This window comes from Colletotrichum chrysophilum (genome assembly GCF_026319265.1).
Source record: "Colletotrichum chrysophilum strain AFK26 chromosome Unknown scaffold_45, whole genome shotgun sequence".
NCBI classification, from domain to species: Eukaryota; Fungi; Ascomycota; class Sordariomycetes; order Glomerellales; family Glomerellaceae; genus Colletotrichum; species Colletotrichum chrysophilum.
Window position 1 is genome coordinate 228,903 of NW_026517332.1, and position 23,883 is coordinate 252,785.

The 23,883-nt window shown below is 54.0% G+C and overlaps 6 protein-coding genes across 6 annotated transcripts; 4 read left to right on the top strand and 2 right to left on the bottom strand.

Annotated features, from left to right (window-relative positions):
* Positions 1 to 6,011: 6,011 nt before the first annotated feature.
* COL26b_006251 (uncharacterized protein) lies at positions 6,012 to 8,871 on the top strand (the record flags this gene model as incomplete). The annotated part of the gene is made up of 5 exons (XM_053179074.1): positions 6,012 to 6,209; positions 6,516 to 6,569; positions 6,814 to 6,977; positions 7,028 to 8,330; positions 8,377 to 8,871. 5 exons carry the CDS (start codon positions 6,012 to 6,014, stop codon positions 8,869 to 8,871), a joined length of 2,214 nt encoding a protein of 737 aa, XP_053037015.1.
* Positions 8,872 to 10,454: 1,583 nt separating this feature from the next.
* COL26b_006252 (uncharacterized protein) lies at positions 10,455 to 10,817 on the bottom strand (the record flags this gene model as incomplete). The annotated part of the gene is made up of 1 exon (XM_053179075.1): positions 10,455 to 10,817. One exon carries the CDS (start codon positions 10,815 to 10,817, stop codon positions 10,455 to 10,457), a length of 363 nt encoding a protein of 120 aa, XP_053037016.1.
* A 1,202-nt stretch (positions 10,818 to 12,019) lies between these two features.
* On the top strand, positions 12,020 to 14,172 carry COL26b_006253 (uncharacterized protein; the record flags this gene model as incomplete). The annotated part of the gene is made up of 2 exons (XM_053179076.1): positions 12,020 to 12,367; positions 12,418 to 14,172. The coding sequence occupies 2 exons, from the start codon at positions 12,020 to 12,022 to the stop codon at positions 14,170 to 14,172; spliced, it is 2,103 nt and encodes a 700-aa protein (XP_053037017.1).
* A 1,039-nt stretch (positions 14,173 to 15,211) lies between these two features.
* On the top strand, positions 15,212 to 16,876 carry COL26b_006254 (uncharacterized protein; the record flags this gene model as incomplete). Its single annotated transcript, XM_053179077.1, has 1 exon — positions 15,212 to 16,876. One exon carries the CDS (start codon positions 15,212 to 15,214, stop codon positions 16,874 to 16,876), a length of 1,665 nt encoding a protein of 554 aa, XP_053037018.1.
* Positions 16,877 to 18,008: 1,132 nt separating this feature from the next.
* On the top strand, positions 18,009 to 19,924 carry COL26b_006255 (uncharacterized protein; the record flags this gene model as incomplete). The annotated part of the gene is made up of 5 exons (XM_053179078.1): positions 18,009 to 18,059; positions 18,144 to 19,013; positions 19,088 to 19,402; positions 19,494 to 19,660; positions 19,762 to 19,924. The coding sequence occupies 5 exons, from the start codon at positions 18,009 to 18,011 to the stop codon at positions 19,922 to 19,924; spliced, it is 1,566 nt and encodes a 521-aa protein (XP_053037019.1).
* A 503-nt stretch (positions 19,925 to 20,427) lies between these two features.
* COL26b_006256 (uncharacterized protein) lies at positions 20,428 to 22,293 on the bottom strand (the record flags this gene model as incomplete). The annotated part of the gene is made up of 3 exons (XM_053179079.1): positions 20,428 to 20,620; positions 20,674 to 21,619; positions 21,813 to 22,293. 3 exons carry the CDS (start codon positions 22,291 to 22,293, stop codon positions 20,428 to 20,430), a joined length of 1,620 nt encoding a protein of 539 aa, XP_053037020.1.
* Positions 22,294 to 23,883: the final 1,590 nt, after the last annotated feature.

The following is a 23,883-nucleotide window of genomic DNA, read 5'->3' on the forward strand; positions in this document are numbered from 1 at the left end:
TTCTTTGGTTGCAAAAGTTCCGGAGGGGGCTGATAGTGGAGAGGAATAGATAAAGTTTGAAGTGACAGTCGAATCGGAGATGTGATGAGGGGGCAGTCAAGTGGTGGCACGTGGGCCTCTGCCTGGAAGAAGTGGCGGCTCGGCGGGGTAGCGGTGATATGTACCCATCCCGCCGCCGCCTCACCCGGACCCGGGGGTCGGACACTGGATGGATCACCTCCGACCGTTGACGATATCCTTGCTGATGATTTCGGCAGAGATAGGAAGAAAGTGGTGCCTACTCCAATAGGGTCTGGCTCGTTTCGTAGTCATCTTGCCTGGAGAACCCCCATCATGGTCGGCAGGAGGCTCTGGTCTGATACGATCTCAACTCCGACGTAGATCCAATGTGAGGTGATCGGCGGTCAAGAGCAGCTAGCCTCCGCATTGTATATATGAGGGATTGCCATTCTGGTCCCGGCTTCCTGAGACGACAAGCTTATCTTACCCAGACGTGCCAATTGGTGGATCATCACACGGAACGATGTCTGTGGTTCGCCAAGACGCGGCACGGGATTTTAGACCTGCGCCATCATTGTTAAGTTGTCGATTCCTTGACAATGTCCAAGGCTATCAAAAGACCGAAGAAGATAAGGACGAGCTGCGGTGAATCAGCTAACGGGTTTCTCAAGCTCCTTTGGTCATGTTCCACAAACCTACCGCTAACAATCCCACAGCGAGTGACGTGACCTCAAACCCGCCGGCGATCGCCTTTCCGCGAAGCATTGCCTTTTGAAGCCTCCAAGCCCGACAGGCACCGAGCAGGGTTGCGCATATCGAAAGACCATAGCATACGGTGGCTAGAGGCTTACCAAGTATGGCGTATCCGAATCCTGAATCTGCTTGTTGCAGGGCAAATAGTTGGGCGACGATGGTTCCGAGGATTGCTGTCGCGACTCCTGTACGGAGATATGCTAGGAAAGTCCGCTCAAGCGCTTTGGCGAGGCAGAGACGTCGTGTCAGTGATAAGACAGGGTCAATTGCGATTGAGAGAATTAAAGGGTTTCGGGCTACGGTAACATGGCCTCAGCACAAATGAACTGTGGATGAATCATGAGCACATCCCTGCCATTGCCAGGCTCATCTCCATTATGGAGGCTTGGGTCCGTGGACCACGGAGACGATGTGGAAGCCCCCGAATCCTCGATCTTGATAGCTTGCCATGTATGAAACTCGGAATGATATTGACGGGCAAGAAAGGGCTGTACCACGTACCTAGGTGATCACGACAGCTGTCGAAATCCACTACAACGCTGATCTGCTCGCTCCAGAAGCGTCGGACGAAACTTTGCTTCTTTGGGGAAATCGGCTCGTGGGCCGAAGATCCTAGGGCGGAACTCTGCGTCGTGTCGTCGTCGTCAGTATCTTGCGGGCATTGCGCCGGTGAGCGTTGTACGTTGTCTTCTTCCTTTTCTTGATGTCGCAATGGGCTGTCGTTTGGTGTGCCATGAGCTTCTTCTTTTGGAAGTTGCGGCTCCCACGCCTGCAGTTCGTATTCGACCATAGTCGGCACCGTACTTCGCTGCAGGAAGGGCCCGAAGGCATGTGTAAGATACAGTATGTAAACACGGCACTAAGCCTCGGCCAAGAGAAGCCGTCGTAAGATTTGCGATGGGGAGGTCACAGCGACGAGTCTTCGCTAGCCCTTTTTCATGCAAGCGATACCATTTAGGGAGGGATGGAATGCACGAGAGTGGTGTAGTCGTGTTACTATGCTGCAGGGCCTCGGTTTTAGTTGCTGCAAGGATTTCGCAATTCGGGAAATTTGAAAGATCCAGAGTTGACAAGTAAGTGATTGCAAAAATTGCCATTGGGAGAGCAAAAACTGGAAAATCGAAACTATTCATCGTTTAGTACGGACATGATGTTTCGGGGATGGGACCGGCCGGACGGCAGTCGGGAGCGGCAAAGACCAAGATACTATTGATGGATGGATGTATGGATCGGCTGCCGGTGATAGGAAACAGTTTTGGCGACAATTGGGCCACTCCGCGATAGGGGAGTTGTTTGGTCGCCGAGAAGCGTGAGTACGGCGAGGTCCCACCGGACAAGGATGAGCGTGCAATGCGTTCATCATGTCTGCGGCAGTTGGCGGCATCGGAGGAGCTCCGATAGCCCACTTCCAGCCATGGAGCCGGCCGGGTGGAGAAGAGCTTCTGCGGGGGAACTGGAGTCTGGGGATTGTGGAGTGTTCGCCGACGACATCGCGACTTGAAGGTATAAGAAAATCGCGTAGTCTGTACCGAGAAAGTCGCGCTGTGCTGGAAACATAGGCGTCACACAGCCCGAGTTGACAGTTGCCAAAATTCTGGATCGGGAACCGTTCGGATCGGCTCCGTGGAGGTTCAGTCTGATGTTGGCCCTCTGTTACAGAGTCCGGGACTGACTCAACTTCTCAAAAAGGACACACTATTGAGGAGATGCAAGACAAGGCAACCGGACATTCGGATGAGGCGGTTTTGCGAGTTTCTCCTTGGCGAGACTCTAACCTACTGGGTAGCTTCCTCGCGAGAGACACTAAGAACCTCCTAGAAGGCCGTTTCCATGAACCTGAAGACAGGACGGGAACGAAGAAAGGGCGGCCCAGAAAACTTCCGGCTGGTTGTTTCGTAAGTTGGGTCGCCGCATGGCAAGCGAGGCAGGTCATATCGTCTCCGCTTGCTATATTCAGGTACCCGAACTCCCCTGCTCCTTCCGCGACGTCCAGATCGCTTTTCTGAGCTCCGGTGTTGGAAAGAGGGCAGAGCGGGGCACCGATGGGAACCTTCCCCAACTTCGCACTGCCAAGCGCGCAATCCTCCTTCCGTGATGCTTCCTTCACATATTGCAACCTCCACATCTCAACACCCCGACTTGACTTCCTGCCTGCCCATGCAGATGCAGAGCTTGACGACCAAATTACTGCATATCACCGGCCTGCATCATCTCCGGTCCTCGTCATGGAAGATTTTGCATGTGAAGTCCCAGCGGGAATGGAGCAGCGAAGAACCTCTGTTGTCTGCGTCACATCGATGGGATGAACCTTCGTGACAAGATGGCTGATCGAACCGGTTCCTGAACCGCAAAACCGCACACCCTCTGTTCGCACGCCAGCGCACAGAGGTTGATACCCTGGACAAACTCTATTATCGGCCGCTTCCAGGGTGTCATCCATCTGCGCCAAACGGCTTGCTAGGCGGCGGTGATCCTCTTCTTTCAATCGACAATGCGACTTCGCCATGCAAGCGAGACAGCAATCGCCAGAACATCTCGATCCCTGGACGTGTCGAAGTTGTTCGCTCGGCTCGTCGCACTCTGGCGTTTGTCGATGGACCATGCCCTCCAACACTTCGGAACCCCGCTATGCCCAGAAACCAGGCACCGCCGGACACCGTACCTCGAAGCAACCCTCCATGTCCGTGGCACATCCTGTCAACGGCAATCCCCCGTGTCGGGTTTCTCGTTCCAAACAACAAAGACGTCTGGCTACATTTCCGGTTCATGGAAATAGAATTCGCCGTACGCTCTGCAAATCAAAGTTCAGACTGACAGTCGGCATGGCAAACTCTGGCGTTGATCATGTCCAGAGCCTGCGATTCAATGGCCTAATTACCATTGCAGCCTCGACGCTTCAGACAGTCATATTCTTGACCAACAGCAGGCTTGCCAGAGCTGAGGAACGATTTTCGGACAACACAGAATCACCAGCAACAACGACACCAGTCATGCCGCTACGGGAAACAAGCATGGTCAAAAGCCGTCCCTCTGGGACTCGGAATTCGCGCCCCACCACCCCTGGCATTTTCTCTCCGGTTAGCCAATCCGTCGCGGCCGTACGGGCAAGCCGGGCCGTCGCGCCGCCAGCTGGATCCTCTAGTCAGGGTTGGTGCAGGAGCGAGGAAAAGGCAACGTGGATCTCGAAATGCTCCTGTCAGCCATATGCAGTCTCCCGTCCGTCCTATCCTACTGGACATCACTCTCCCAACCATAGCCGCCTTCACCACTGAAATCGCAGTGGCCAAATGCGGCCCTTTATATCTCTCACCACTCAACTGTACATGATGCCGATCTCTTACGGGTTCTAGAAGCTCTGAAGACGCCCAGCTTCTTGCTGCGCTGCGAGAGCACGGGTAGTGGCCTCATTGGTTTGCTTTGTGTGCAATTACCACTGCCAAACTGCCAAGTCCCGGCATTGCAAGATTCTCTGCATCGAAGGGCCGTCGGAAGATGGTGCCTGGACATTGCACCATGAGATACTTCACACCATTGGCCGCTCGAAGCATTAGCCAGCAGCAGACCATGTTCGTCAGCTGGTTCGGTATCCGTGGCATTATTTCTGCAGATTGATTATTGAGACTTATCAGCTGGACATTGCACGCAATGCGCAGTTCTGAAGCGATCCCACCTTGAGGCCCTCTTCGTCGGATGGAAGCGACGAAGGCCAGCCTGTCCGACGGTCCCTGTATCCATGACCATGCGGCGATAGCAACCGGTATGCCGGGGGCCCCATCCTAACACACCCATTGAGAGGCTGTGTGGAGTGACTGGAGGCATGCGGGGATACTGAGGTGAATCTTGGTTCTCACCACAAATCTTTCGGCTTGTTCTGGGATCCCAGATTCCAATAAGACAAGGTCAATGGCGGTTCTTCATCCTGATGCTGCTGAAGGTTGCCATAGTTCGGAGTCGATTATCACGATGCAACGGACACGTTAGGCCAAGGAAAACAGGGCCAACGACTTTCTCGAAGCATACGGTCCTGCATCTTCCTGCGCCATCCCGCTTCGGGCTTTTTTTCTAGGTATTGTTAGCTGGTGCTAGCTCCACATCTTGCGGCCATGCAATGATGGAGGTACGAACATGGCAGCCCTGAAATAAGGTACGATGCTTTAAACGGAACCGTAACCGATGTTACAACCAAGAAGATGCACGATTTAGCTAACCTCACCCCCAGGGAATGCTCTGACGGGAAGCTGTACAGCGCTTCGGTGTGCCTGGTTCCCCCACTCAGTCACACTATTCACTGTCAGTTTGTCAATCTGATGCACTCCTCAAATAATCAACCCCAACCTGTGCAGTTTTCTCAGCTTATTCAACTTCCACCGCAGAAACGGTCCGCCCCTACCGGCGTGCCTACTTTGCCCAGAATGCAACAAAATAACAAAGGCGCAGCACCCATGGAGAGCAGGCATGGACCTTGCAAGTCAACATCTTGTATGGGAAATCGACCAAGAAGGTACTCTGGGTTATCAACGCGCCAGCAGTCAGCGGAATACCGGCATCCCTCACCTGCAGGAGAGCTAAAGTATTTTGCGCATGAGGTCTTCCCATCCTCCTACTGACCCGATGCCTCCGTTTTGTATCATATACGGACGGAGAAATACCCTCATACAGCCGGCATATTACGATTGGGGGTTCCGTTTGTTCCTTATCCGGGGAGAAGTGGCTCTCCGTCCCTGCGCATACTAGTCTTCTTTACGTCCCCTGCCTGTGTGGTATCTTGCCATCTTCCTCGCTCACCCCCTTCCACACCTGTTGCTATCATTTCCGTCCTTTTTCTCTCCACGTTGGCCCATATTATCTTGATAGCTAGTGATGATCTTTCATTTGTACCGGTTAAATGTCGGCCTCGGCTGCTGGAAAGCGTTCGTGCTGGCAGTGCACCCACGCCTCGGGTTCCATATAAGTCTTATATGAGTCCATCACTACCTTATTGTTTCTCTCTGAACTGAAGCTTACTACATGTCGAATTCACCCCTATAGTGGTCAGATTCGAGGAAGCACGTCTTGCAAAGGACACCATTACTTGTCGGGGTTTCTTTTTTGGTTTGACCTTTCTCATTCCATTTTCTACACTGAACATACCTTTGGGCATTGGCGTCAGGCTCCTTGCATCCTTGCCATCGCTGTCTTTCAACCCACAACATTTCGCTGTCCGTCTTGCTACGCAAGTTGGAAGTGTTTTGGTCTGAAGACTGGAGCTCGACCCCAACATGAACAGTTTGGCTCAGCGAGCTAAGGATCACGAAGTCGATCCGCCAGCCACTCCCCCAGAGACCGAGATGAGCAACTCAACCCCAAACACGGAGTTCTCTCCTCCATACAGCCCCCAACAAAAGGTGCAGCAGATAATGAAGGACACCAGGGTGGCAGCGAGGAAGAAATTGGAGCAGCTCACGCTTGAAGAGAAGGTACGGCTAATGAAGTCCCTTCGTAATATGGAGAAATGTTGCTGACTCTTTCTGGAGGTATCTCTACTTACAGCCGCAGACTTTTGGAGGACGAAGACAATCCCATCCAGGAATATCCCAGCGATCAAGACATCAGATGGTCCCAATGGTGCTCGCGGGGGGATATTTGTCGGGGGAACCAAGGTCTGTCATTTTGACCGAGTACTCCAAATGATGGGTAACTGACTATACAAGGCTGCACTATTCCCTTGCGGCGTTTCTCTCGCAGCGACTTGGAATAAGGAACTGCTCTACGAAGTCGGACAGCATCTGGCAGATGAGGCCAAGGCTAGGTCTGCCAACGTTCTCTTGGCGCCGACCGTATGCATGCATCGCCATCCTCTCGGTGGACGCAACTTCGAGTCCTTTTCTGAGGACCCCCTTCTGACCGGGAAGCTGGCCGCTCAGTATATCCTTGGCCTACAGGAAAAAGGAGTTGCAGCAACCATAAAGCGTTTGTGTCCACCGGGCAATGACATTTTATCAGTTTGAATGCTAACATTCGATAGACTTCGTGGGCAATGAGCAAGAGACCCATAGATTGACAATAGATTCCCTCATCCAGGAGCGTCCGCTTCGCGAGATCTACCTTCGCCCATTTGAAATCGCTGTTCGAGAGGCGAATCCATGGGCTCTGATGTCTTCGTACAACCTTATAAACGGTGTGCATGCGGATATGAACAACTTCACGCTTCGGGACATTCTTCGAGGCGAGTGGGGTTACGATGGGTAAATCTACCTCTGATGACTTCTTTAAAGACTTGACTGACATTGCTTAGAACTGTTGTTTCCGACTGGGGCGGTACCAACTCTACATCCGAGTCAATCATTGCGGGATGCGATATTGAATTTCCCTACTCTTCCAAGTGGCGTTTCGATAAAGTCATTGAAGAGATGAAGAACGGCAAGATTGCCAAAGAGGACATTGACCGTGCCGCCGAGAATGTTCTCACTTTGGTCGAACGTCTAAAGGGCGACGATATGTCTGCAGAGGAAGCGGAGAAAGAAGACAATCGAGAATCGACAAGAAATCTCATTCGTACCGCAGGAGCAGAGGGGCTTACCCTCCTGAAGAATGATGGTGCCATCCTTCCTCTGAACCCTAAAACAACAAAGGTCGCTGTGATAGGACCAAATGCGAATCGAGCAATTGCAGGAGGTGGAGGCAGTGCCAGTCTCAACCCATACTACAGAACCATTCCTCTGGAGAGCATTCGGACTGCATCAGAGCAGGAAGTCACCTTTGCGCAAGGATGCCATATCTACAAGTGGCTCCCGGTCGCGTCGCCGTACTGTACCGAGAAGTCGGGCAAGCCAGGCGTTGGCATTGATTGGTACGCCGGTGATAAGTTTGAGGGAGAACCCATCGTCATCCAGAGACGCACCAACACAGATCTATTCCTCTGGGACTCTGCCCCGCTCAGCGAAATTGGTCCTGAATGGTCAGCCATCGCTACCACCTATTTAACATCGAAGACAACCGGAAAGCATACTGTCAGCTTCATGAGTGTTGGGCCTGGAAAGCTGTATGTCAACGGAAAGCTTGCCTTGGATCTATGGGATTGGACCGAAGAGGGGGAGGCCATGTTTGACGGCTCAGTGGACTATCTGGTTGACGTCGACATGGAGGCTGGGAAGCCGGTTGAGCTCAAGGTCGAGATGACCAACGAACTCCGGCCCGTCGCCAAGCAGAAGCAATTCGGCATCACCCACAAGTACGGAGGTTGCCGGATCGGTTTCAAGGAAGAAGATCAGGTCGACTTCCTCCAAGAGGCAGTAGATACCGCTAAGGCAGCAGACGTGGCTGTTGTCATCGTCGGGCTCGACGCGGAATGGGAATCTGAGGGATACGACAGACAGACAATGGACCTTCCGTCTGACGGAAGCCAGGACAGGCTGATTGAAGCAGTTGTCAAGGCAAACCCCCGCACTGTCGTTATCAACCAATCTGGCACACCAGTCGCTATGCCGTGGGTTGACCAAGTGCCCACCATCATCCAAGGTTGGTATCAGGGACAGGAGGCCGGAAACGCTCTTGCCGATGTACTCTTTGGATTCAAGAATCCCAGTGGGAAGCTCCCGGTGTGTACCACCCCTCCCGTCTCCAGCGTCCACTAATGTCCTGTAGTCTACATTCCCCAAGCGCATTCAAGACACCCCTGCTTACAACAATTGGCCCGGGGAGAACCTGAAGGTCAACTATGGTGAAGGCCTATACATTGGCTACCGCCACTATGAGCGAGCACGCATCGAGCCTCTATTTCCATTTGGTCATGGCCTTTCCTATACCACCTTCGAGTACGGACGCCCCTCGATCAGCACCAAGACGCTTACGTCCCGGGGAACGATTGAGGTGGTCTTCGCGGTGAGCAATATCGGCTTAGTGTCTGGCTCCGAAGCCGTGCAGATTTATGTGCGTGATGACAAGTCGAGGCTACCCCGTCCGGAAAAGGAGCTTGTGGCTTTCGAGAAGGTGTTCCTGGAAGCCGGGGAGACGAAGCACCTCCACATTTACCTGGATAAGTACGCCGTAGGCTACTATGACACATCCGTCCCGGGATGGATCGCTGAGGAGGGCACCTTCAAAGTCCTAGTTGGCGCGTCATCTGCTGACATCAAGTAAGTTGCCGTTCTTGTCACCTGCGAGGTACAGGCACTAACCGTGACTGCCAGACACTCTGTCCAATTTGATGTGAAAGAATCCTTCAGCTGGGTTTTCTAGACCTGAGTTTCTTTTGATCCAGGATACATACCATGCCATATGTTTCATTATTTCAGTCATGTATCTCACCATATTTGAGATGTCATAGCCGGGTAGATGTATGAATTTGTGGACACATCCAGGTCACCAACGTCTCTACATAGGAATAAGACAAGCTCCGTTGCACTCCTTCATCATCACGCCCTCTTTTTGTAACTCATAGGGGGCTCCAGGCACAGGATTCGACCTTAAGAAAGGATATCGGTGACTGCCTGCGTCATTCGTCTGCATGAGAGTGGATTTTAGTCTACTCTGGGGGCACATGACAAGAGTGGAATAGAAGCCCGGTTCGTGTCGCAAATGTATCGATTACGTCTTTGACAGAGCATCCAATCTTGTACGTTATGGGAATCTGCAAGTGAGTCTCGTGCCAGACTTACCGCCAGAGACATGCATGGTGTTCCGAGAAACGGTTCGGCCTGGGGTACACGCCTCGGAACCAGTCGGCTTATTCAAACATTTCTGCCTGTAACGGCGACTTATACCGTTTACCAAAAGTGCCTGGGTTGTAGACAGTGGTGTGGGATCTCGGGACGAAGCTTCCATGCTTCCCAGAGCGGATTGATGGGGGCGTGCTCCGAGCCTTACCTTATCTTGCATCGTGAGGGGAGCTCAATGGTACCCTGTCTTCCAGTGAGGCCCCTGGCCATGATGAAGGTCTTTTGTTTCCACCAATATATGCTAATGAAGAAGGCATGATTCGTGTTGATTGTCGATGTCCACGTGTATGTGCTGCTTTGGGGGACTGATGTTGTGATCGTCTGCTGGGCCCGTTGCAGTGAGCATGGGGCCGTGGGGGGTTGCGTGGTGTCTCGCAGCCACGAGGTTTGAAGTTGGCGATTCTGGGGGTTTGGGTGGATGGGTGGTGTAGCGAGGGCATGTGATGTTGTGAGCCATGGATCTCGTCGTCACTAGGGAGGCGCCCACGGCGTTGGGTAGAGAGGTGTAGCTGGGGGGCTGGGTGTGTAAACAGCTCACGAGCTCGCATTGACATGCCGCGGAGAGGCGCCATTTGCTGCGATCTGACATGGTATCAACGCTGCAACGGAGCCAATCTCGTCTCGGTAGCCGGCTGAATGGGAGTCGTACAGCACGAGAGTCACGAGGCATGTGTCGGTTCCAAGAGTTTTGCGGCGACGGCGATGATGGTGGTGGTGTTTTGATAAAGTCATGTATGATGGTGTGCGGAGGACGGTTGAAGTCTCGGACCGGTCAGCGTTGTGTCGGCTTACGGGACTTTCTCTTCGGCGAAGATTATTGAGTGTGTGTAGAGGCAAGTCTATATGGAGGAAACGTTTCAATGGAGAAGAGGAGGTGGCGATGGCTTCATTATTTTGAATAAATGGAATTACCTCAGCCAGCAAAGCACACGCCCCTCATTAACCCGAAAATGAACACATCCCGTCTCAGCCAACGGCAACATTAGATTCGCCACGACACTGCTTTCAGGCCTGTTTCTCCTTGCCATCCGCAGCGACAGGTATGCACAGGATGAACATCAAACAACCGCCCTCGCTCCGGAAAGGGCCGTGTTCCATGCCGGGCTTGCGGTATGCGTAGGCGCCCTCGGTCCAGCCCTCGCCTAGGCGGACGTCGAAGAGGTCGCCCTGCGCGAGGTAGATCTCCTCGACGTAGTCGTGGACGAAGAGGGGCTGGCGGTTGGCGGCGCCGGGGCGCCAGCGCTGGAGGGTCGTGCGGCGGCCGGTGGCCGGGTCGGCGTTGAGGAGCATCTCGTCGACGCCGGGTTCCAGCTCGGTCCAGGAGCGGCCGGGGGCGGAGGCTGCGGGGTGGAACTCGAATTGTTCCATTGCGCGGGTGTGTGTGTGACGAGTTTGTTGTTCCCGGTGGGGACTGTGGGATTTGTTTGTAAGTTTGGTGGTGTTGAGATGAGTTTGATGAGGTCGATTAGGCGAGAGCTTGTTTGTTAGCTGAGTTCATTCATGCCTTTGAGTGGCATTTGAGCGTTTAATGCATTGTTGCTCTTAGACACGGCCCATCACTCTGGCTTGGCTGTTCACTCGACCGAGGTTGATTTCTAAGCCTGGAATGTCAGTGTGAGAGGGCGTCATAGGCGATGCTGATGGTTGAGAGTCCTTGGAAATCCAAGCCTTGGGCTGATGGTCGAAAGACCAAAGACCCATGCCGGGAAATCCTTCAGTTGCGATGAGGTAAAGGCTAGACTCGGCGTGTCAAAAGGAACAAGAGCGGAAGGTAGGTTGCTTTTGCGGGTTAGACCTGCCGAGCGTAGCCCCGGGGAAAAAGGAGCGTCAGTGTGGAGCTTCCTTCCCAGTCGAGCTGAAGTGTAGGTGCTTATGTGGGCTCAGCTGCAGCAGCTATGCGTACATACCTGGGTCCACGGGTGCTTCCAGCGACGTTTCCCCCCCAGCGGGGACCTGGCCGGTGGAGGGCGTCGGGGGCATCCCAAGCTGCCAGGACCGCCCCGTGGCCATATCGTGATCCGTGAAATGGGTGCGGCGACACATCTTCTGCACCTTCCCTTCAGGTTCATTGTCGCCACGCGTCTTCTCTCCTGTATTTTCCAATGTCCATTTCCTCCATTATCTCCCCTTTCCATTCTCAGCTCTCCGACGCAGGCGCCCGACAGCCTTTGTAACGGAGCTACAGACAGCTGCAAAACGTGTTTCTTGTGTTTCCCATTGGATTTCTTTGTTCCGTTGTACCCGACTGAGGTTACCCGTGTTGACTGGACCTTTCCCTTGCTTCATTCCCTCGTTCCAACCTTGTGTCATGTCAACCATTTGAGACTGCGACCCCCAGATCCATTCCTGACGAGCGAGACAATCGCGCGCGACCTGCCGAAGCCGAAGAACCGCGCGCCCATATTCCATCCACCCACACACACGGCGCGAGTACATACACCCGCATACGCAAGCCTGCCCACACACGCTTGTCAGGCTTCTGCGACCATTCCATTCCGGGGTCCCGAAAAAAAAAGGGAGCAGCCAGCCCAGAGTTGCAGGGGAATGGCACGCGGGCGCACCACGGCATGATGGCTCCGCCTTACAGCAACGGGTACGCCTACAAGGGCAAAGGTCCTTCGGCTTTGCTCTTCCAACACAGTGGCGGTAGCTTCCGCGACCGCGCCAGACCTGTCCTCAACGCCGCTGCCCGACTATCGCAAAGACTCTGGCATTTTTGGCAAACCCGCGGACGACGCATGACCATCAACATGCTGTACCAGGCCGGCTGGCAGCTGCGCCAGAACCTCACCGCGCGCCGCCTCCTGAGCTTCCCCCACCTTCTGGTGTGCTTGTGGATGCTCATCCTGCTTTGGGGCGAGCGCTGGGTGTTCAGTAGTCGGGTTGCCGACTGCAGATGGAGCAATTGGGAGAGCTGGGTAAGCTGAGCGTCCCCGTGCTTGGAGGATGCGGTACTGACAATGAACAGCCCGCAGGAGCGAACCCTCACCACCTTATTTTCGTTGCCGACCCCCAAATCACCGACCCTCACTCATACCCCGGAAGGCCGTGGCCTCTGTCGGAGCTGACCGTACTCATTACCGATAACTACCTTCGGAGAGGCTTCACGCAGCTTCAATCGCAGTTGATACCCGATTCGCTCTTCTTCTTGGGCGATCTATTCGATGGCGGGCGAGAGTGGAAGACGGGCAAAGGCGACTGGGCAGACCCTGAATGGGCAGCTGCGCGACGACCCAAGAGCGAGCGGCCACACGCCAAGGAGTGGAACGAACATTACGGCGACAAGTACTGGTTGAGCGAGTACGAACGATTCGGCGACATATTCTTCAGCGACTGGGCGAGCCTCGGTGGTACGAAGGCTGGGAATTGGCAGAGAGGGCGCAAGCTGGTTGCAAGCTTGCCGGGTAACCACGACCTTGGCTACGGCGACCAGGTCAAGGTGTCGGTCAGAGAGCGCTTCGCATCATTCTTTGGCGACGTCAATCGCGTCGACGTAATTGGCAATCATTCCATTGTCTCCGTCGATACTCTCTCCTTGAGCGCCAGTTCATCGGTGCAAGCTGAGCGAGGCGATCTGAGACCGATTCACACGCCAGCGGACGTCTTTCTCAAGGACGTAAAGTTCACCAAGAGGAAGGCTGTGGAGAAGGAACTGCGCTTCTGGAGGGGCGACGTGGAGGGTCTTGGGTACAATCACTTGGTGGAAGATCTGGAAACGGCGGACGTCGAAAACGTCCCGACGATTGCGCCAGGCGAAGACGGTCCCGACTTTCCCACGATTCTTCTCACGCATGTGCCGCTGTACCGAGACCCGGGAACTCCCTGCGGACCGTACCGGGAGCACTGGCCTCCTGCCAAACCGCCAAGAGGTCAGAAAGGTCCCGTCATCCCGGATCATCGGAACGCAATCTCGGTTTCCGGCGGTTATCAATACCAGAATGTGCTGGACGAAGACGCCTCTGTCAATCTCGTGAAGAGCGTGGGCAATGTGGTTCATGTCTTTTCCGGTGACGATCACGACTATTGCGAGGTGGTTCATTCCCCTAAGAAAGAGAGCGTCCGCGAGATCACCGTAAAGAGCATGAGCATGGCGATGGGTGTTCCGACCCCCGGCTTCCTCATGGTCAGTCTGTATAACCCCGTCGATGCCAATGGCAAGCCTCTTCCCGGCGCTCCGGAAAAGACGTTGCAAACCCATCTTTGCTTGTTGCCGAACCAACTGGCTACTTACGCCAAGTACGTCGGCTTCATCTTCGTCAGCGTTGTCGCCATTAGCATCCGATCGTTCCTGGTGCCTGTCCTCAACCTGACGCCGTTCGCTCTGGAGGCAGAGCAACCGAATGGCGCCATCCTACCCACTTTCAAGGAAAAGGTAGAGGACGAAGGAACTTACAACATGCGGTCCACCTCGGCATCGTCCGGAACCCGGTACCAAACCAACTCGTCGTCACGAACCAGAAGCGGATCGCTTATGAACGGCTCCGCCCCTCTCCCGCCACCCAAGACCAAGCAAAAGAAGCAGGGCTGGGGGCACCGCACGCCGAGAATTGAAATCTTCCAAGACGACTTCTACGGAGCCGGCAAGCCTCGGTTGACTTGGAAGGCAGCGTCGCAGCGGTCGAGAACGACGGTTGGACGCGTGGTCCGAGAGATTGGGTTCTCAACGTGGAGAGTCACGTGGATGGTGGTCTTGTTTTGGTCATATCTTGCATATAAGGGATAGAGAGGTTCCGCATTCTCCAGCATGTATTATCATTATTCATCATCGTTTTTCGAAGAGTCTGGCATCGAGCGGATTTTGCATTGGCGGGCTGTTTGACTGAAAAACTGCTGGGTCGAGTCACTGGATACAAAAAAGGTCCGTCGGCGTTGTCGTTTCCTTGTATTATAGCACATCTGTCAAAGAGTCCAAAGGCTTTGAGTTACAAGCCTTTGATGACTATGGTTTCTTGAGGTTACACATGATTGATTCACACAGTCTGAAAGCATGACCACCCCCAGTGTTCAAACTACGGACCTATTTGTGGTTTCCCCTTATAGCTCTGCTAGCTCAAATTATCCCTGCTGGGTTTATTCCGTCCGTAGTCTGTATCAGCGAAAGCAAGCCTGAGCAGCAAATTGATGCCCCTGAAGCGCACGCTTGATTCGCTGCTTTGCCAGGCACATCGTTGTTGAGCTGAGAACCTGGGATGACTTACACAGTATGTTGGATGATAAGTGACGAGCACTCGTCCAGTAGCAACGACCAATCCGAAATATTCTGTTGATATTCAGAGCAAACCCGACATAGCGCCTGCGAGGGTCTAGATAGTACTCATCTTCGAGGTGGAAGTCGGGATTCAACCAAGTTGCCGAGTTTAACGAGCAAACCTGATATAAAATTCCTGATTAAGCCATCTTGAGGAAGGAAAAGACCACTGTCACTGCATTGAGAAGGGTAAGTGAATCAAGTCCAAGGCTTCTACATGACTCTGGCGCCTTCCAAATGAATGAGTCCAACATTGGAAGGCGCAACCTGCTTTAGCAAAGACTGGACAAGGCGGCCGCACCTTCCTTTTCGTCGCGACTTCCTTCTTTTCTCAGATGAAAGCTCACTACCTACCTACACACCTTACCTAGGTAGCATTTTCTTCTCGGCACTTCCATCCTTCCCACGAAAATTCTGCCAGTCGCCAACTGCACATCGATAATCTCCTACAGACAACAAATTTTTCCTCGCTTCTGAACTTGGATGTGCGAACGATCGACGGGTGATGGCAGACATGCAGACACTTCCCGAACCTGCCAACGGCGATATCTTCGCCTTTGGTGGGAAGTTGACGATCGGCAACGCCGCCACCAACGTGTTCATCATCCACGACACGCGTCCAGGCGGAACGGCGTTGCTGCCGTCCAGCCTCTCGGTCAACTTCGTCTTGGAGAATGTGTACCACATCGACGCAGCTCTCTTCTCTCGCTATTGCAGCACCCTGGTCGGTGGCACTCTTATCAAAGGCTTGGGTCTCCAAGCCGAGGGGTGCCATTTGGGCGACAGGTCTATCGACACCGTCTACGATGATATTGTCTGCGTTGTGTCTGACCAGGCTGGCTCCAGCTGCTCGATTGGATCTGTAGCTGGGGATTTCGTCTCCGTTACCGATCCTGATGATGCCTGGAAGGACCCCGAGCTGCCTCCCAACCTCTCAATCACTCATATTGCTGGACAATCCACCAAGGAGTCTCCCAGAGCAGACGAAGGCAGCCTGGCCAGAGCCCTTTCGACCTGGTCCTCGATGAAGTTTACTCCTAGTCAGCCTGGACTTGGACACACACCAGCAATTGCGATGGGTGCGGACCTTGGTGCTGATAAGAATACGTCCATGCCTTCTCAGCCTTTCAGTAGGTCTTTGCAGGCCAATCCGCAAGAGAATGTCGAGGCACAGCTCCTGAAAGCACTCTCAGAGCTAGACGAGGCCCGCCAAGAGCTTGCCTCTTGGAAGCAGCAAAGCCTGGGTCCCCATCATGAACTTGCTCTGCCAAAAGTGGAGAGAAGTCACCCAGAGAACCTCGCTCTTACAGATTCGCAACGCAAGCAACTGCCAGCTCCGGTGCCGCCAGCGATTGTCTGTGGTAACTGTGATAGGCCTGGCCACGAGGTTTGCGATTGCATCGGACCAGTGGATGATCATGGTTTCATCGATGCATGCCCCCTGTGCAACACTCGAGCCCACGGATTCGACACATGTCCAAAGGTGCCATCTCGCCGCGGCGGCAAGAGCATTAGAAAGGCGATCCGATCCGAGTACTTGGTCCGTCTACGCTCCAACAAAGCCCCCATCAAATCGCACAACTGCTGGGTTGCCATCTGGGTGCAAAGCGGGATGCCGTCCATCCCCCTTCCTCACACCAAACAGTTCTCACTCAAGTTGAGCCAAGATCCTTCGAGCGCTTATAATGCTCCAGATTGGCGAACTTACGAATACAATCGCCAGAGCAGCATCACATTCAACGAATTGGTTCAAGATCCCGACACGGTACTTCGACCGGGGCAGGCTTGCCAACTCGTGCCTGGGTCACAGACTATCATGGCCACCGGGCAAAGCTACTGCAGTGTCAAGTACAAGATGCAACGAGCACAGAGCAAGATTGAATCAGTGTATTCAGCTAAGCACGACAATGCTCAGCCCAAAAAGCAGCCGTACCGCCGTCAACCTCAGCCGCAACGAAAGAAACAAGCCGCATTGAAGCAGTCGAAGAAGACCAAAAAGAAGCAACACGCCCGACATTTACTAGATGAAGAGGATTTCAAGGACAATGTCAAGAGAGAAGCGGGAGATATTCCCAGTTTTGCCACAGGGGCAAACTGCACCATACTACAGCGGCCGCTTCCAACTCTCCCCGCCAGGGAACACATTCCATTCATCAAGCAAGAGCCTGTGGACTACTGAAGGAGTTAAACATGACTGCACGCATCAAGACTGGCGGATTTACTATTTGTCATGAGGCCGTGTTGACAGCCGCTGTCTGCATGTACGGGGTAATCAACGCATTGGGAACGGACCACAGACTTTTACTTCTTTGCGCAGCCATCGTCTGACGCTTAATTATCATTATGTTCTCTAGGAATTCTCTAGGTCATCAATACAATGGCTTGCTGAGGTCGGAATTTCCTTCAAGATTTCAAAGACTTTTGATGTTTCGTGGTGATCAAAGCGAGCCATGCCACGGGCCGTTACTTATGTCTGCGGATATGTTTCAATAATCTTGCCAGGCTCCATAAAAGACACAGAACATCAACAAAGATAGGTTTAGACGAACACAGCTTCTCAGCTGCGCCGCAATCAAGTAAACCCATCCACACCAGTATCCAAAGACAGAAAAGCATGCGCTACACCAACCTCTGAAAACTGTTGGCAACTGAACGACTCGGCACCGAGGGCCCGGGCTCGTATACACCATAACTATATACTATGAAGAACACGACGTGCTCGTTTTCGTTCGGGTGTGAATGCGATTCGCTGCTCGTATCGCGGACTGATGGCAGGGCCCGATAGCAGCGAGAGCCCGGGAGGGTGGTCGACCGTTCCTGCAATGAAACGCGCGGCAGTTCAGGCAGAGAACCGCTGGATGGGCTGGCTTGCGGGTATAGTTTCCCATGGCGCACCCCTCAAGACTTTGACTGCGGGAAGGTTCGTGCTACGGATTACCGTCTGATGTTGTGGTGCGGAGGACAGCTTATGGGAGGTTTCCCGTCTTGGCTTTTGCATTGCCTAGATTGCTTGTTTAGTCGTCTTGTGGAGAAAATTTGTCGGTCTGATTAGCGGGAATGAGGATTCATTGAGACAGGGTAACGCTGTGTAGAGGTTGTCGTGTTCGGAATGACTGACAATGAGGGTTTCTGGATGCCTTGAGCAAAGGAAGGAGCTGAGGCATCGACGCGTGGGCTGCTTTGCCCCTGAAGCTAACAATGAGAAAAAAGTCTGAATACCACGACGAGTCCAGACCTCTTGTTTGAAGAGATGGTAGGTGTGTAGCGTCAGTAGTATCTATCGTGTTGGAATCAATCGCAACTGACACAACATGGCGGTGACCACTCTGATGCTCCAGGCCTTCGGCCTCGTACTTCTTGCTGTAAGTGCCTCCCGCCGTAAACGTTCGAGATGCCTTCATTGTCACGTCCTCGGAATCTTTGTGACCGAAACTCACATAAATTAGACGTCCATCTACACCGTCTCCTACGTTGTCTACAACATCTTCTTCCACCCGCTCCGCCACTTCCCCGGACCTCTCCTGATGCGCGCGACCCGCGCCGCGTACTGCTACAGACTGGTCCGCGGCACAATCTCCTTCGACATGCTCGACCTCCACCGCCTCTACGGCCCCGTCGTGCGCGTCGCGCCGGACGAGCTGGCGTTCTCGGACGCGGACGCGTGGAAGGTGATCTTCGGCCACAAGGTCGGGGCCAACGCGGGGGGCGGCGTCGCCGGCACGTTTGAGAAGTCGGACACGTTCTACCGGCCGATCCCGGGCTTGCCCCGGGACATCATCACGGCGCTGGGGCCGCAGCACGCTGCGCTGCGGCGGCAGATGGCGCATGGGTTCAGCGACCGCGCGCTGAGGGAGCAGCAGCCTGTTATCATGAAGTATGTTGATCTGTTTATACAGCGGCTCAAGGAGCAGGCGGCGAGGCAGGCGGCGGCTTCTATACATGAAGCTACGCCGTTTGTGAGGAAGGGGGATGAGGAGCCGGTGAATCTGACGCTGTGGTATAACTACTGCACGTTCGACATCATTGGCGACCTCGCGTTCGGGGAGCCGTTTGGTTGTCTGGACAATTCGGACTATCACCCGTGGGTGCGGACCGTGTTCCAGATGGTGCGGGTGGGCGTGGCGTTCCAGACGGCAAACCACTACTCGTGGCTGCGGCGTATTATCACGGCGGCGCTTTCGACGGAGGCGATGCACCGGCGGAGAGAGGAGCAGCGGGAGATGACGATGCAGAAGGTGCTGAGGCGGATCGAGCTGGGCAAGAGCGGGCCGAGGTCGGACTTGGTGGAGGGTTTGTTGAAGAAGAAGGATGAGTGGGTGAGTTTTGCTTCTCTCTTACTTGGCTTCTTACCAGCAAATAAGTGGCATCTTTGTCGCTGACGAGCGTATAGAACATGTCGCTAGACGAGCTCGAGGCGAATAGCAGCATCCTCATCATCGCCGGTTCCGAGACGACGGCGACGGTCTTGGCTGGGGTGACATACCTGCTGCTCAAGAACCCGGACAAGATGAAGAAGCTGGTGGAGGAGGTGCGGACAATGTTCGCGTCCGAGGAGGAGATTGACCTAACGTCGGTGAACAGGTTGACGTACATGCTGGCCTGCCTAGACGAGGCGCTGCGTATGTATCCGCCAGTACCCACGGGGCTGCCGAGGGAGGTGCCCAAAGGCGGGGCGACAATTCGCGGGCAGTACATCCCAGAGAATGTGAGTTGTTAACGGCCGTCGAGCGATCAGGAATTGTGGCCGAGATGAAAAGGAGGTTTGCTGCTGGATGTTCGCTGACCAGCCTACACAGACTATCGTTGCGATTCACCAGTGGGCCACCTACCACGACGAGAGAAACTTCAAGAACCCGTTCAAGTTCCATCCGGAGCGCTTTTTGGGAGACCCGGAGTATGCGACGGACAAGAGGGAGGCGTTGCAGCCGTTCCACCTGGGGCCTCGGAATTGCCTTGGACGAAAGTGAGTCTCTCTATCCTTAGTTCGCTGCTGTTCCACGTCACCTTAGCATTGCATGGTATCTTTCGGAGGGAAGAGACCAGCCAGAGGCTAACCATGACCAGCTTGGCCTACGTCGAGATGAGAATCATGCTGGCGAGGATGATTTGGAACTTTGACTTGGTGCTCGCCGACGACAGCCAGGATTGGATGGAGAGGCAGATGATCTATGTGTTGTGGGCCAAGGGCGCGCTCAACGTGTACTTGAAGCCTGTTGTGAGAAACTGAGAATCTTAGAGTTAGAACAGCGGCTGTCATATGAGGGAAAAGAGGGCTCAACCTGGTCAACCCGTCTCCGCCGTGCCGGTACCCATTCGGTGCGGAGACCCACCGCCCGGTTATGGAGATACCACGCCGAGCACCCCTCGTCAGACAGCATCACAGGCAGAAAATCGGACATGACCATTGTTCGTAATCGTTGAAAATTCTTCATTCGTGCCCCCGTGTGGGGGATGTGGTATTCAATACGCTTCATCTCTACTGTGGCACTTCAAGCCTGCCCGTAAGACTCCAAAAACTCCGCTGAAGACTTTTTAAGCACTGCCGCCCTAAGCAAGACTGTCTGCTTCCGTCCCTTCCCTTATGTAGCGCGTATATACCCTTGAGGGAGGAAAGGCGCATTTTCTTGAGTAAATCCCTTTTTCCCCATCCATGCCCAATAACTTTTGCCTCAACCATTTTCCATATATATTCCCATCACATCATCATTCCAAGTTGTTGCTCGCCATTTCTCAGGCGAACAGCTTCTTCTCGTAAGACTCCATGTTCACGTTGCCCTCCATCTGGGCACTGGCAGTGCGCAGCTCGAAACGAAGAATGCCGTTGTCAACAGACTCGCGGAGCTCCTTGAGAGACTGGATACCGCAGTCCTGCATGGAGTGCTTGAGACCGGCAGCCAGGTAGGGGATGAACTTGGAGATAGGTCTGCAGCGCGGTCAGCATAATGGTCAGTACAACAAAACGGAGAGGAAACACACCCTCTGTGAGCAACGGAGCCAGTGACACCCTGAGCAACAAGGACGCTGTCGCCCTCGGAGAAGTAGCGGGCAGTGCCAGCGTTGCTCTTTTGGCTGTCCTTGCCGCCGTTGCCGGCCTTCTTGTCCTGCATGGCGTCGATGGAACCCATACCACGGTAGGCCTTGACGAGCTTACCCTCGCGGGAGACGAAGGAGGTACCGGGGGACTCAGTGGTACCGGCCAGGAGACCGCCCATCATGACGGTGGAGGCACCAAGGGAGAGACCCTTGACGACGTGGCCGACGTTCTGGACACCACCGTCGGCGATGCAGGGAACGCCGAAGCGAGCGGCGAAGCTGCTGACGGAGTGGACGGCGGCAGCCTGGGGCCGGCCGACGGCCATGACCTCCTGGGTAATGCAGGCAGAGCCAGAGCCCATACCGATACGGAGGCCGTCAACACCAGCCTCAATGAGGGTAGCGGCCTGCTCGCGGGTAACGACGTTTCCACCAATGACGTCGACGCCGGGGAACTCGTTCTTGATCCACTTGATCATATCAACCTGGTACATGGAGTTACCCTGGGAGGAGTCGAGGATGACGACGTCGAGACCGGCATCGACGAGGAGGCGGAGACGCTCCTTGTCCTCGGGACGAGTGCCAATGGCGGCACCGCAGAGGAGCTGCTTGCTGTCGGGCAGCTTGGAGGCCAGGGGGAAGTGCTGGTTCTTGTTCAAGTCGGAGCGGGAGATCATGGAGACGAGGTTGAAGTCCTTGTCGACGATGGGCAGCTTGCCCTTCTTAGACTTGGCGAGGATCTTGTTGGCCTCGACAAGGTCGATACCGGAGGGGGCGGTGATTAGGTCAGTGACCATAACGTTGGCGATGGACTGGTTGGAGTCCTCCTCGAACTGGATGTCACGGTTGGTGACGATACCGAGCAGCTTGGAGCCAAGCTTGCCGTTCTCTGCTCACGGTGATTAGCCATGGCTCGCTAACAGACGTGGACACATTCTCTCTGGTAGAAGAAGCTGGGATCATAGTAAAGTGTCTCCGCATGACGACATGGTCGTCTTTTGGTGGAACGAAAGTTATAATTGAAAATGTTTGTAATCATGTAGAGCTGGGGGTAGGAAGAAATTTTCGAGGGAAATACTGACCAGTAACGGGGAAACCACCGAAACCCCACTTCTCCTTGAGAGCCTTCGCCTCGCCGACGGTGGTGTCGCGGCTGATGACGACGGGGTCGAGGATGAAGCCGTTCTCGTAACGCTTGACCTTGCGGACCATGTCGGCCTGGGCCTCGGGGGAGCAGTTGTGGTGGATGATTCCCAGACCACCCTGGAGAGCGATGGCAATGGCCATCTCGTGCTCAGTGACGGTGTCCATGGGGGAGGAGACGAAGGGGGTCTTGAGGGTGACCCGCTTGGTGACGGGAGAGTCCAGAGTGACGGCAGAGGCAGGGAAGCCAATGTAGCCGGGAAGGAGCAGGAAGTCGTTGTAGGTCAGACCACCGTGCTTCTTGGTGTCCATGAGCTCGTTGATGTCGAGGCCATCACGGCTCTCGTACTCCTTGAGGACCTGAAGGGCGGACTTGGAGTCCAGCACCTTGGCGCCGTTGATACCGTTGGTGGAAGGCATTTTTTCAGCGTCTTCCAAAGAAAAACAAAGGGGTATAATGGAGGAGAAAAGAAAAGTACGGAGTTGAAGAACTGCTAGTCTTTCGAAAGAGTACACAGAGTAGTTGAGCTCGATTTCGAAGACTAAGGTTGGATAGGTCTCTTCTTCCCGTAAGAAAGAAGGAAAAAAAGTTTCGAGACGACACCCCGCAGGAAATTTTTTAATGGGATTGGGACCCTGCGCGGTGCGCGACCGGCGGATGGAGGGGCAGGAGGGGCAGGCGGTGAGGAGCCACAGTGCGGCGCAACTCATGCAACGGCCGCTTCACTGTGCCAAGAATGGCCTGACCGAGGCCTGAATGGGGTTATCCTCATCTCACCGACTCTGGCCGCATGTTTGCTAGGGAAGCTGCATGCGCATTGCAGTCCACGCCTGTAAGTTGCATGTAAAAAATTGCAGCTGCTATGGGACGCGGTTGACAAGCGGACCAGCGCGTACGTCCCGTCCTAGATGAGTTTGGCGTCTTGGATTGTTGCATCGATAAGAGTCTTAGCAGTGCTCCTAAGAGAGGCACAGTAAAGCTGTGGATTAGCTAAGCTCGGGCTCGGCAATCGTTGGACCATATGACGCAAGTCTGGGAGCAACCCTCGGAAAAGAAAACGATGTCTACGGGGCTTTCCATTATGAAGCAAGAAGGGTTATTTACGCAGCATGGCAACGCGGGCAAAGCTTCTTGGTTCGGGGACGACAACAAGGGCAAACAAATTCTGTTGTTCGGGACTCGCGTTGCAAAGTTTGGAGTCTTTGGTTGGCTAGAGCGACAGATGCAGGACAACCCTTGCTCGGGTTGAATGCAGCTGCTGGGCTGAGCCTGACACGAAGGGCAGCAAGCATGTCTGTTTGAACTGAAGAGCTGTCCCAGTCACCACGATGCGGTCGATGGAAAGCCAGAGCATCAGCGTTGAGCTTCGATCCTCAGGTCTCGTCCAGTTTTACTTTTGCTTTTCCTCTGAGTCTAGTTGAAACTGGTGAGGCACTCGGTGCAGTAGCAGGCTGCACACGAGAAAAAAGACAGATGTGGCTTTTGGTTGCAGCAGCCACAAGTATCGGTTCTCTCGGCTCATGTTATACGGACATGAGCCACAACGTCTGTATGTCAATTTAATCGGGTGCTAGAGATGGCACGCCGAGCGCCGTCTCCCGCAACTTTCGCTTTCTGACGGAGCACAACAACCATACTGAGCTCTGATTGGTCGAACCAAGTACACCGAAAAAAGGAACAAAGAAAAGAAAACAGGAAAACAGCAAAACAGCCACTGGTTTATGAATGGACTATCAAGACCAGAACACCCTGTTTCGAAATGCCTGATCCCATTTGCTAAGTCGCAAAGTCTTACAAACGGAGCATGCCTGCTTCCATGGCCTTGAAGAGGATTTCCAGATAGATTGGCCTACCTATAGTAAGGTATCCGTACCTATTGAGCGATCTCAACTTGTTTGCTGTGAATGAAGCGATTGCAAACGAGAAGAGCTTCGAGAAACCGTCAAAAACATAGCACAACTGGCCTTCACATGATCTGTTGCCCAGCACTCATCCTGGCCCCAAGGCTC